Source organism: Sciurus vulgaris (genome assembly GCF_902686455.1).
Source record: "Sciurus vulgaris genome assembly, chromosome: 1".
Taxonomy (NCBI): Eukaryota; Metazoa; Chordata; class Mammalia; order Rodentia; family Sciuridae; genus Sciurus; species Sciurus vulgaris.
The window spans coordinates 45,646,727-45,660,345 of record NC_136461.1 but is presented as its reverse complement, the minus strand read 5'-3'; the positions used below and the strand labels follow the sequence as shown (position 1 = coordinate 45,660,345).

At 43.4% G+C, this 13,619-nt stretch overlaps 1 protein-coding gene across 2 annotated transcripts in view; it reads left to right on the top strand.

The window, feature by feature from the left end:
• C8B (complement C8 beta chain) overlaps positions 1 to 13,054 on the top strand; it is a 39,758-nt gene extending 26,704 nt beyond the window's left edge. Inside the window, exons 10-13 of one of the 2 annotated variants that reach the window (XM_079101817.1) lie at positions 6,075 to 6,228; positions 7,644 to 7,712; positions 11,456 to 12,283; positions 12,465 to 13,054. In XM_079101817.1, coding sequence (XP_078957943.1) covers positions 6,075 to 6,228; positions 7,644 to 7,712; positions 11,456 to 11,607 — 375 coding nt within the window. In that variant the 3' untranslated portion in view covers positions 11,608 to 12,283; positions 12,465 to 13,054. Of the gene's footprint in view, positions 1 to 6,074; positions 6,229 to 7,643; positions 7,713 to 11,455; positions 12,284 to 12,464 lie in introns of those variants that run through there. The other variant, XM_079101818.1, reaches the window with a different exon arrangement.
• Positions 13,055 to 13,619: the final 565 nt, after the last annotated feature.

The window sequence follows — 13,619 nt, the reverse complement described above, 5'->3', positions numbered from 1 at the left end:
GGAGCTCTGACAAGAGGCTGTAGTCCCCAACCCTGGCAATTTTCCACACCACCTTCATTTGCATGTCAAATGCATAGTTCTGCAGAACTAGGAGGCTGCCATTCACATCCTCTCCTCTGCACTTCCTCAGCAGTGACACTCAGGACATAGTTGCTGGTAATCACAGAAGGGGTGAAGTCAGCCATGGGTTACAGGCAGCTCCAGAGAAATCTAGGCCTGACTGAGGGCATGGTGACATTGGTTGGCATTATAGCTGGGCATGGAAAAGAACAGAGAATTCAGAGGAAAAATAGGTCCCTGGTTTTTACTTTTTAGTGAAATATCTTATCTGAATAAAAAAAAAGAAAGAAAGAAAGAAAAAACTGAAAACAAAAAGAATGCCCTGGCTACTCAGTGAGGTTGAACGTAGCTGCATGTACTCCGGCAGCATCAAGTGTCAAGGGTGCAGCGAGATGGGGGAGCGGGCAGAGACATTTTCCAGGAGCATTGTGGGAGTGGGGAAGGCAAGAAGGAAGGATGTTTCTGTGCCCCCTGTACCTCCCTAACCTGTGCTGCCAACGTACCCTTGGCAGTGACCTTTCATGCACTGGAAAGAGAAAACTGCTGATGGCTTCACATGATCTCAGGATAACTCTTCTCTGCACAACCAACTGACCAGGTAGCTGGGGTGACAATTGATTTTCAGGACAGCAGAGCCCACTAGATAAGCGCTTCCTAAACACATGAGCATTGCTAAGGCTTGAGGATATGAACGAGTCTGTAAGATCGAGATCTGAAACAGGATTTCTGTAGGCATTCAGTTGGCAGAGAAGGAGACCTCAGAAGCACCCATTCACGGTATTTACTGATCAACCTCAGACAGGGAGAGATGATACCTCATTCAAAGAACAGATAAAACTATGGATTTATAAAGAGATTTTCGAACACAAAGGTTTGAAGTTATGTTCAAGATGCAGGAAATGAGCGTATGTCTGTAAGGTAGAAAACTAAAAATAAATTTTTAAAATGTGTTGCTTTGTGATTATAATAAAATTCAAGAAAATGAGGAATTTATGAAATAAAAATAGAAGCTGAGATGTTTAGACACTAATCAGATGAAAGGGAAGTGGCTGAATGTAGAGAACCAGAAGCACAATAGCAGAAGTAAAACCTACATTGGAAACTATAAAGAACAGAATTGACACTGCAGAAAATTGAGTCAGTGATGTGGAAGTGCTATAAAAAATGTTCTTATAATGCAGAAACAAAAGACAAAGAGATTAAAACAATGACAGAAAAGAAATATGATGGATGGAGTACAGAACTGGAAACACAAAGACTTCTGCCTGAGAAAGAGACAAGATTAAATGTGAGGACACATTAATCAGGCACATAATAAGAGAAATTTCCCGGAGTTGATAATACAAAATGAACAGCTCATTGAAAACTAAGTGAAAGTACCGATAACAAAACAATCCTGAAACCCATCCTGGAGGGATGTTTTACTTTTAGGAACAAATATAGCCTACAGGAACAAAAGTCAAATGGTCCTAGAAGTATTTGCCACAGGAAATGCCTGAAGATAAAGGAGCGCCAACTATTAGGTCTTAAAGGAAAATCTTGTTACCTGGTGAAATGATCCTCCACGGGCAAAGAATTTCAAAGACATTTTGAGATAACGGAAGAGTCGCACAAAGGGTTGTCAAATCTAGCAAACGAAGGTATAGGATATCTAGTTAAACTGGAATTTCAGATAAACTAGGAATAATTTTATTTTAGTATAAGCATCTCCCAAATATTGCATGGGATATACATACTTCTCCAAATTATTTGCTCTTTATCTGTCATTCAAAAAAATGATAATCCTGCATTTCACTGGCAATCCTAGTCACATGGTCTATCATCCATGTACATTTCTGCACGAGGCGGGGTACCCAGGTTGTGGGCCGGTACCCAGGCTGATGCACAAGTCTTTGCATGGAGCATTGGCCTGCCCAGGGTAGCAGGACAAAATATAGTAGTGAACAGTGCTCACATGGAGATCGGAAAAGCCTAGGTCTTGCTGCACAGAAATAACCCCCAAACCACAGTGGTTTAGTCCAATGAGGGCTTATTTCTCATTCATATGACATCTCCGAGAAGTGTTGGTAAAAGAACTCTGCTCCAGGTGGTCACTCAGGGATTCAGATGAGGGGATTTATCTTCACATATGCTCCCGTGTTCCCTACAGCAGGGATAGGGGAGTGCAACAAGTTACCTCTGCACTGAAAGCTTCTGCTTGGAAGTGACACTTGTCTGCCCACCTTTCACTGGTCAGAACAAGTCACATTGCAAACCTGCCTTTAAGGAGGCAGTCCTATCATGTACCAACCTGCCTCTGAAGAACTGCAGCCCCACCACATGCCCAGAAGGGAAAGAAGCTGAAATGTTCAGTAATCAGTAAAAAGGACCATCATATCTTTCTAAAAGAAAATCATTTCTACATTTTCTAAAAGCAAATTACTCCAACCAAATGGTGTCAGATTTGAACTGATAGATCTCACCCCCCAAAATAAATTCTGAATTTCAAATAAGGAAACAATGAGTATATAATTGAGTATAAGTAAATGGCAGACAGCACACTAATAATAATAATAATAGTAATATTTTGCCATAAATAAAATCTTTAGTATGTGAGAAATGATACAGTTTATAAGAAAGAAACATCACAAAGGAAATGAAACTTCAGTTGTCTATTATGCAAAAATTTAACCTCATTAATAAATATAAAAACTACAGTAACAGTGCAATAAATTATTTTTTAACCTATCAAATTGACAATGATTAATAATCTATAATCAGAGGCATTGGGAGTGACAGGGTGGGAATACATTTGGTCCAACTCTCTAGGTAAAGAACAGAAGCAGATATCTCCAAAACATTAAAAACCTTTGCAGCTTTAGATCCAGTAACCCCAAATGCAAGAATCTACCAAAGAACTAATTTGAACAGTGGATGAAGATGTCAGTATAAAGACATGTCAGGTTTGGTTATTTGTAGTAGCAAAAGGGAAAAGAAAAAAGGAAACATCTCAAAGGCTCCATCATGGAAGAGCTGAATACATTGTGGTTCGTACAGCAGGAAGCTCTGAAGTTATGAAAAGACATTTATTTTATCAAAGAATACTGAATCATGTGGGGAAATGTTCATATTATAGTAAGTGAAAAAGTGGGATATAAAATTGCACTTGTGTACCCATTGGGTGTAAATATCTGTCATCCACCTGTCCAAATAGATACACTACAGCAAACAGACCAGAATATTAACTGTTCAATGCTTTCCCACCACTTACTGGCTATGTGCCCTTTGTCAATTACTTAACTTTCTGGGCCTCTGCTTTTTCATCTGTACAATAGGGAAACAGAAGACTATTCAACCCCCAAGGTGGTTGTGAAGACTTAGTGTGTGAAGTGTTTCACTCAACAACTTATAAATGCGAGCGATGGTAACAACGATTTGTTGAGTAAGAGTACCACAGTCCACCATAGAGGATTGTGTGGGGTATAACAGATACTGCCCATCATCTCCTTCCAGCAATGGGATAAATACAATGTTTACAAGGGTAGATATGCCAAGCACCTAAGGACCAATGCGAGTATTTAGAATTGAGAGGTGCAGAGGAAAGAGGAAGAGGAAAGGAGGGAAAAGGAGAAAGAAAGGAAGGAGACGAGAAGGAAAAAAGAAAAAGAAAATAAAGAACAGTAAACCAAAGAATGGACACTTTGCCATACTGACTTAGTTTACAAGGGAGCTGGGGACTTCTGTGGAGTTGCTGATAAGTTCCAAAGCAAACCACTGGAGCCTGCAAAATTTGGAGAACGCTGAGATAGAGATTGGAAATGGGAATAACCACTCCATTTTTATCAATAGTCAACCGAAGCTAGCAGGAAAGACACAGGCTTTGCATTAGAATCCTTGTGATGCCATCTTGAGTCGTGTGACTTTGATCAAGTTACCTACCCTCAGCTGAAGATGGGGCTAATAATTGCTACCTTGTGAGGGTGGCAAGGATCTGTTTGTCGGTGGTGAAGTCTGTCTTCCACAGTGCTTGGAAGCAAAGGCAGATCATTGGAGGCGCTCTTCACTGGTATAAAGCAAGCTCCCCCTTCTCCCTCCTAGCCCCCACCATGTGTGGCCAGCAGGCTGGGCCACTCTGCAAGCAGTTTCTGGATCAATTCATTGACCACAAAACGGTGAGACAATGGGACCACCGAGGGGCTTGCTTTGCCCACTGGAGCGAAGGTCAGCATCGGATGCATTAAGAAATGGAAGCAATTTTCTTCCCACTGGAGGCTTCTATTAAGCATGATTGCCTGCATTTAGACAGACCCTAAACTCTCCAGGGCTGGATTAGGGCAGGATCACTAACAAAATCTGGAGAGGAACCTGGCTCTGGATAGGAGCTGACACTTTAGCCAAGAGGAGCTGAACTGTGTGTGTGTGTGTGTGTGTGTGTGTGTGTGTGTGTGTGTGTGTGTTACTGGGGATGGGCCTAAAGTCTTGCACCTTCTAGGAAAGTGCTCTGTCACTAAACTACACTCCCAGGCTGGAGCCAAAAGTTTTAAACTTCCTCTTTGGGACGTGCCTCTGCTTCTTCTCACCCACAGCACCATATCCACCTGTGGCTTCTCCCTCACTCACACTGTGAAGTTGCTGAGGGACCAGCATCACCTGTTTCTGCTTCTGTTTCTGACAGCCATATGCGCTCCTCCATGGCCACGACCATCACCCTACTGAGGTGTCCCATCTCCTCAAATATATTTTCCTCACTAAACTGCAGAGCGAATCCTCGAGACACAGAGCTGAGCAGCGCCTGGTTCTGATCTCCATGAGCTTACAGTCTAGTCACAGCAAACTAGACTGACATAAAACAAAAACTGAATGACAATAGAGCAGTAGTCAAGCCTGGCATAGTGGCACATGCCTGTGATCTCAGCAGCTTGGGAGGCTGAGGCAGGAGGATCCCAAAGTTCAAAGCCAGCTGCAGCAATTTAGAGAGACCCTAAACAACTTAGTGAGCCTCTGGGGTCTCACTGGGGATGTGGCTTAGTGGTTAAGCACCACTGGATTCAATCCCCAATACACATTTTTAAAAAAGTCATCAAGAACAGAATTTGTACCAGATGAGTGTCCTGAGTGTTTAGTGGAGGGAAGATGCTCAGGGAAATTTAGAGCTCCAGAGAGGCTTCCTGATAGTGGCTCTTACATGACAGAATGATTCTGATAGGTTTGAAGAGAGAGTGATGTGGGGACAATGAATCTAAAATACTCTTAAAGACATGCTAGAATGTCACCTCCTCACCAAAGACAGATGAGCGTGCAGCCGTGCAGTCCCTTCCTGTCTTACCTGTGCCTTGCTACACATTTCCTGTGAGGTGGCTATAACCACCACACAGTACAGAGTCTCCTCAACCTACCATAAGACAATGTCCAGTTAACTCCTTCATAATTGCAAATATCCTAGGTTGCAAATGCATCCCATACACCTGACCTGCCAAGCATCCTAGCCTGGCCACACAGTGCCATGCAAAGTGTCAGGGGTTTTCCTCCTGCCCGCAGGGCTGTCTGGGAGCTGGGCTTACTGCTGCTGTGGCCACCATCCAGGGTTGCAAGAGAGTTTCACATGGCAAGTTGCCAGTCCAGGAAATGATCAAAATTCAAAGTTCTGTTTCTACTGAATATGAATCATTTGCCCTGAAAAATCCTAAGTCAAACCATTCTAAGTCACAGACCATCTGTAATCACTTATTGGTGTGTTTGTCTGTCTAGATTCTGAGTTCCTACAGAGTAGAGATTATGTTCTTCAATGCTCAGTACCTTGCACTTAGTAGGTATCAGTGTTTGTTGGCCAGAACCTGAATGAACTTATGTGCACATATTGGGTATCATGGAGGAAGAGAGAGGCTGGGCCTCCATTATGCGCTGTAGCATTGGTCCAGATCTGCTGGGCCCACCTGAAGCCTCCCTGCCCTGATCCTCTGCCCATTCCTGGGTAGCCTTGCTCTGGGCCTAAATTTGATGTCTTCTCTCAGAATAAATGCTCTCCTTCTTCTCAGGCGGAGCCTCTATATGAGCTGGTGACAGCCACAGATTTTGCCTATTCCAGCACAGTGAGGCAGAACATGAAGAAGGCTCTGGAGGAGTTCCAGAGGGAAGTCAGCTCCTGCCACTGTGCTCCCTGCCAAGGGAATGGAGTCCCTGTCCTGAAAGGTACCACTTCCAGGTCACTGGGGCCCCTCCCAGAAACCATCACATAAAGGAAGTTGGGTTTGGGTCCATTTGCCCACTTATGTTTCCTAAGAAGTTAGAATTCAGACCACCAGGAGGTACTCCTCTGACCATCAGGATACCTAAGTCCCAGTCTTCAGGGCCACAGTGGGTGACAACAGCATTTAGCTGAAGCTAGGAACAGGCAATCTGTAATAACAAGTGGCCAGAAAACCTCTTCTGGTCAAGGAAGAAGGCCTGAGCAGGAGGAAGCTTCGGGGCGTGTTCTGAAAAATACCTGGAAAGAAGATTGGAAGGCAGCAGCAAGGATGGCCCAGCAGAAGTTGGCCATTAACTTCCAGGGTCATATCTGCGGTTGCAGCAATGGACGAGGCAAACTGGGAAGAGTGGGACCTGGGAACTCCTGCTCCCGTGGTGATGGGCTGGCAAGACCCTGAGGAAGAGGCCAGTCCAGCACTCTAAACAGGATGTGAGGAGCCCCTGGTTACAGCCAGCCTCAGCCCAGGGAGCCAACCAGAGTCGGGGCCTAGTGCAGGTAGAAGGAACTAGACCCACAGAGGGTAACTAGAGATGTGTTCTCAAGAAGAAAGATTTCAGTTGTTCCCTAACTGGCTTTGAAGGATGTTTTTAGTTCTCCAACAGAATAGATATGAGCAAAGCAGACATAGTGAGGGGCCCAGCCTGGGAGTTCTGCCATCAGCACATTCGACCTTACATGAAGGTCAGTTCCACAGGAAGTGGATCAGTTCATCAGCTGATGAGCTGATGAGGTTTTGATCTAGCATTGCTAAAATCCCCCTTGCCTTGTACAAAATTAGAACCCAGAAACTGGGACCCACCTGAGACTGTAGAGTGAAGGTGAAGGAAAATCCAGGGCCAGAGAATGGGGCCTGATCTTTGGAGGACAATCCTATTAAGAGATTCTGTATGAGCAGATGAGAGAGGTTCCAAGGGGAAAGATTATGAATTCACATAAGGAATCACTTCCAAAATGTAAGAACTGGTTAAAGACAGGGTGAGTCAGTGAAGGGTAGTGAGTTCCCCATCTGTAGGGGTATTCAAGCAGAGGCTGGCGATTCCTTGTAGCGAATGATGATTGGTCTCCATGAGGACTTCTGGTCCCGAAGGCTTATTGATGTGGGTCAAATGTCAGCTGAGGAGTACTATTCCTTACCAACCCTATGTACTCTCCCAGAATGGCTGTACACATCCTTTCATGACCAAAGGGCCCTCTGGGAAGGAGAAGGTATTGTTGCATTGGAACCAGCTCCATGCAAATCATTCAAGTCAGTGCTTGCCCTGTGTTCACCTAATGAAAAAGCCACGAGATGGGAGGCTGAGCTGGGGAACTCTGCTCCATGCGGTGTTTTCCATACACTCTCCCCTCTTCTTCTCAGGTTCACACTGTGACTGCATCTGCCCTCTGGGTTTCCAAGGCCCAGCCTGTGAGGTCACCTCAAGGAAAGGTGAGGAGTCTCTGAGAGGAGGTTAGAGAAAGGGAACTTTGGGAAAGTCCAGAGAACAATTCAAATCAACCAGAGTCAGCTGGGGTTGGGGTGTAGGGGACTGGACACTGTGAACCTTGAGATCCATGCTGACTCCTTTTATATTTCATTATTTTCACGTCGGAGAGTTCTTCATGTTACAGGACTCGCATGGCAGGCATGGCATTCCTAAGTTGTATTTGGATTATTCAGGAATGTTGACCCTCTTCTCACACTTAGTAAACTCCCATTCAACCTTCAAAATCCAGCACAGATACTCCTCCTTGGTTAATATTCTTCCAATCCCCCAAGTAGGATTAGTCAGTTCCTCGTGTGTCCACAGGATTTTGCACCCATGTCTATCATAGCTCTTAGTACACTGTAGTTGGGGGCATGTGTGTATGCACCTCCCTGCCTCCATGAGTATGGATTGTAGCCCATTAACCTCTGTGTCTCCCTGGCCTAGTACAGTTGCTGCTCAGTGATACATATTGACTTAACAGATGAAATACTGAAGTTCCATTCTATCTCTCAAATTTTTTCATCAGTTGATTATCCAAGAGTTTCAACCTTTCACTCCTCTCTCACTGTTTTTTATTCCTTTCTTTTACCTTTTTGGTGATACCCCAAAAAATAGACATGGCTCCATCCTCAGAAGAAACATTGATTGATCATCTACTATGCATGAGGCACTTTGCTGAAAGCCTAGAATTTCATCTCCATCATTTAATAACTATGACCTGGAACAAGATACTTGTCTACTTTGTGCCTTAGTTTTTACATCTGTAAAGGGAAGATGCTTGCATTAAGTACCTCACAGAGTCATCTTGACTTTATAATGAGGCCTGTTAGCACTTAGAATGGTGCCTGATGCTCTGTCACAGAAAGACAAACACTGGTTTCTTAGTTTCAGGGTACATCATTCCTTTGTATATTTTTAAAATTTGTTCTAATTAGTAACCCCTGCTTATTGTGAATTAGCATCTGCATATCAGAAAAAACATTTGGCCTTTGGATTTTAGGTTTGATTTATTTTCCAGCTCCACCAATTTACCAGCAAATGCCACAATTTCATTCTTCTTTAAAACTGAGTAATACTTAATCATATATATATATGTATGATAACATATATATATATGTATATAGATATGATAACATTTTCTTTATCCATCCATCTGTTGAAGGGCACCTAAATTGGTTCCATAGTTTAGCTATTGTGAATTGAGCTGCTATGAACATTGATGTGGTTGTGTCACTGTAGTATGCTGATTTTAAGCCCTTTGGGTATAAACTGAGGAGTGGGATAGCTGGGTCAAATGGTGGTTCCATTCCAAGTTTTCTAAGGAATCTCCATACTGCTTTCCAGAGTGACTGCACCAATTTGCAACTCCACCAGCCATGTATGAGTGTGCCTTTTCCCTACATCCTCGCCAACATTTATTGTTACTTGTATTCTTGATAAGTGCCATTCTGACTGGGGTGAGATGTACAAACAAATTTATAATGACATGTACCCACTATTACAATACTCTACAAAGTATTTTCCCTGACCCAAATTATCCTTCTCTCTCTCCCCAGCTCCTGACAACCACTTATCTTTTTACTCTCCCCATAGTTTTGCCTTTCCAGAATGTTATCTTGTTGGAATCATATAATAATAGGGCTGCCTCTTCACTTAGTGATACCTATTGAAGCTTTTTCCATGGCTTAATGGATCATTTTTCTTAACAGTACTCCATTGCCTAACGGTATCATAGTTTTTTATTCATTAACTTATTAAAGAATATTTTGGTTGCTTCCAAAAAAAAATCTTAGACTAGTTTTGATTTGCATTTCTCTAATTGCAGGAAGTATTTTCATATATTTGGTGATTGATTGTATTTCTTCTTCTGTGAAGTGTCTGTTCAATTCCTTAGCCCATTTATTGATTGGGTTATTTGGGGGTTTTTTGGCATTAACTTTTTTGAGTTCTTTATATATCCTGGAGATTAATGCTCTATCTGAGGTGCATGTGGTAAAGATTTTCTCCTACTCTGTGGGCTCTCTCTCTTCACATCATCGATTGTTTCCTGTTTCCTTTGCTGAGAAGAAGCTTTTTAGTTTGAATCCATCCCATTTATTGATTCTTGATTTTATTTCTTACACTTTGGAAGTCTTGTTAAGGAAGTCAGTTCCTAAACTGACGTGGTGAAGATTTGGGCCTACTTTTTCTGCTATTAGGCACCAGGTCTCTGTTGTAGTGCCTAAGTCTTTGACCCACTTTGAGTTAAGTTTCATGTAGAGTGAGCAATAGGGATTTAATTTCATTTTGTTACATGTGACTTTCCAGTTTTCCCAGCACCATTTGTTGAATAGACTATCTTTTCTCCAGTGAATGTTTTTGGCACCTTTGCCTAGTATGAGATAACCGTATTTATGTGGATTTGTCTCTGTGTCTTCTAGTCTGTGCCATTGGTCTGTGTGTCTGTTTTGATGCCAATATCATGCCATTTTGTTACTATGGCTCTGTAGTGTAGTTTAAGGTCTGGTATTGTGATGCCTCCTGCTTCACTCTCTTACTAAGATTGCTTTGGCTATTCTGGGTCTCTTATTTTACTTTAGTTATTTTAACCCTTGCAGCCAACCCTAAAGTCAAAACTATTGATATGTCCATTTTATTGATGAAGAAACTGAGAGTTAGTGGGTCTGATCATACAGGAAACGTGAAAACCTAGGTTCAGCTCTGGTGGGTCTGGCCCCATATCTTTTCATGTGAAAGCCTGCCTGTTCCCAACCCACCACCTCCCTAGGGAAATGCTCAGGATGTCGTTGCTCTCTCTCCTCCCACCTCAGACGTCCCAAGCAGTGATCTTCCCACTGCATACATCCATACCACCATAGGATTTCTGTTGATTGGAGGAGATCTAAGCAACCACCCACTCCTACTTTCTCATTTTGCAAAGGGAGAGGCCCAGAGATATAAAGAAATTTACCCAGAATTACACTTCAAGTTAGTGGCAAAGGTGGACATATGGCACCATAATGGCAGTTATTGATCATTCACCAGTCTCATCAGTAATCAAAAAATCCTTGTGTAGAAGGCAAGTGTCAGAGTAGAGACCACCCATGTTGACTATCACCTCAATTAAAACATCAGGCTCCCAGGAGAAAACAGAGCTCCCATTTTACAGGTTGAGAAGAAATAAACTATCCAGCATCCCACAGCTGAGTAGTGCCTGAGCTAGAAAATGTTCATTCAATCATTCACTCAACAGGTGTTCACCCAGCCTAGGTGCTGAGGTTCATTGGTGACATCCAGCAACCACCACGAGAGACAAGATCAATATCATTTGAATTGCCCACAAGTGCATTTAAAGTTTCCCTTGTAATCAATGCTGTGAAATGCTCTGAGAGCTTAAAATATGGGGACTTAATGAAAAGTTAGGGGTCCAGAATGGCTTCCTGGGGGAAATGCATTTGTGCTGAGATCTGAAGGGTGAAGGGGGGTCAGGTGAATAGAGGAGGCAAGGACTCTGGCCCAGGAGGACAGCCTGTAAAGAAGCCTGTGGTAGAAGGAACACGTCACATACGCTGTCCAGAGATGAAGACTGTCCATTGGAGGGGAGACTACTCGGAGTCCCTACTCGGCTTCCCAAAGGCATTTGGCTTATTCATCCTATGACACCCCGTAGTGCACCAGAATATTGTAAGGACTAATGAATGTCTGTTGACCGTCTTTCTTACAGATGTCCCCATTGACGGGCGGTGGAGTTGCTGGTCCCCGTGGTCTTTGTGCTCTGGAGGACATAAAACAAGGCACAGGCAGTGTAACAACCCACTTCCTCAATGGGGGGGCAGCCCCTGTTCAGGCCCAGCTTCTGAAACACTCAGCTGTTAGGGGAGGGAGCACAGCTATTTGACAGCCCTGCTGTGGGCTTCCTACTGTGTGTGCTCTGGGCCTCAGGACGCAAAGGCTCACCCCACACCGGCCTGCCAGAAGGCAGAAGGCAGGACCATCCAGGGCTAATGGTAAAAAGTTGATTTGTAAAATGTATTTATGGATTTCAATAAATAGTGAGTTTAAGCAGAAATCACCCCTCCCTCAAAACATCCTTGTAAACCTCACTTTGCCTACCCTGTAATTACAACCAGCCAGGAACTGTGCTGAGAGTTGTTCACCCCGAAGCCCCACCATCTAGCAGTGACTGGCACATAGTAGGGACCTAAAAATTAATCAGTGAATGGCTATTGAGTTGTTCTTGCCTTTGCGAATCCATAGTCTTGTTTATTGGATGCTACTGTTTGTCAGCCACTGACTCAGGGTATTGATTTAGTCCATCCTCATAAGGCAGATGCTAGCATTAGGCAGCTAGGGAAACTGAAGCTTAGAACAGCCCATGACTTCTCCAAGTTTCCTTAGTTAGAAGCAGCAGACTTGGGCTGCAGGCTCCGACTCTAACATTTAAATTCTTCAGGATGATGCTCTCCTATTTCTCAGTGGATGATCATCTGGCTATCAAGAACTTTCCACAAAATTAAAAAAAAAAAAAGGAAAATGCAACAAAGTACTGTGTGTGAAGTGTGTGTGTATGTGTGTGTGTGTGAAGTGTGTGTGTGTGTGTGTATCTGTGTGTGTGTGTGCGTGTGTGTGTGAAGTGTGTGTGTATGTGTGTGTGTGAAGTGTGTGTGTGTGTATCTGTGTGTGTGTGTGTGCGTGTGTGTGTGAAGTGTGTGTGTATGTGTGTGTGTGTGAAGTGTGTGTGTGTGTGTGTATCTGTGTGTGTGTGTGTGTGTGTGTGTGTGTGCAGAGAGGGAGAGATTGAATGTGTTATTGACGAATCTCCACCTGCTGCCTTCTGAGGAGGATGCACCTTGACTCCTCAGCCACTTTAATGCTGAGCACAGCGAGGGCGTGGTTGTTCACATTGGAAACAGGAACTATGGGGCAGAGCTGAATCGGGATCAATAAAGGCACAACACAGGTGGGTGCCCAGGAAAGATCCTGAGCTACAGTCAGGGGTGGAGGAAACTGACCACTGCACAAGAGAGTCAAAAAAGAAGACTGTCATGTCTGCTAGAGGAGGAAGCACGTCAAGCTGTCTGTGGGGCAAGGTGTGGTGCAGCCCCTCCCCCACCCAGGGCCACAACCTTGTCTGAACCTTCTACTTTGCTTTTGTGCAAATGCCATGGGGTGGAGGAAAGAGGTTGAAGAGGAGAATAAGAAAGCAGTTGATCTCTAGGATACCAAACACCAAAATATATTTGTTTTTTTAGGTTGTCAAGTGAGCATTTAAATTCTATTTCTCCCAATCACTGTATCCTATTAAAGCATCCTTAAGATTGTCTTTGCTCTTGGGCACTTCCTGTCTGACTGAAGAATTTCAGGTGTATTTGTTGAAGTAAAATTGATGAGGAGACCAGCAACTAGATAAAGGTGGATTGGCTCATCCTATTCATTTTTTTTTTTTCAGCAGTTTACACGGAATTTTATTTTTCATTTTACAAGTCAACAGATCTTATTCTTAATATTAGGTTTCATTAGAGAACACAAAGGGTACCTAGTAGCCACAATAAAGAAGTGATTTGGGGATCAGTCTTTGCATTTCAATCTTCCTGTTTTTTTTATAAGTTGGGTCTATAATGTTGTTTCACACCAAAAATATATGTATCACATTTAAATTGGTTTTCATGTAACAGAAATCATCCTACTTATTTTTGACCAATTTGATGTTAGCCAAGTCACCTGCTTTGAGTTTGCTGCTGGGGTCCAGACATTAACACATCTGACACCAAAGCTTTGGTCCCTGCTACCCACCTGCCTGGCCCAACCAACCACCTGAATGGGGTCAATAGAACAACCCTGGGCAGGAGCTGCATTTTGCTACCCAGGGGTTGTTGCGCCAAGTACGG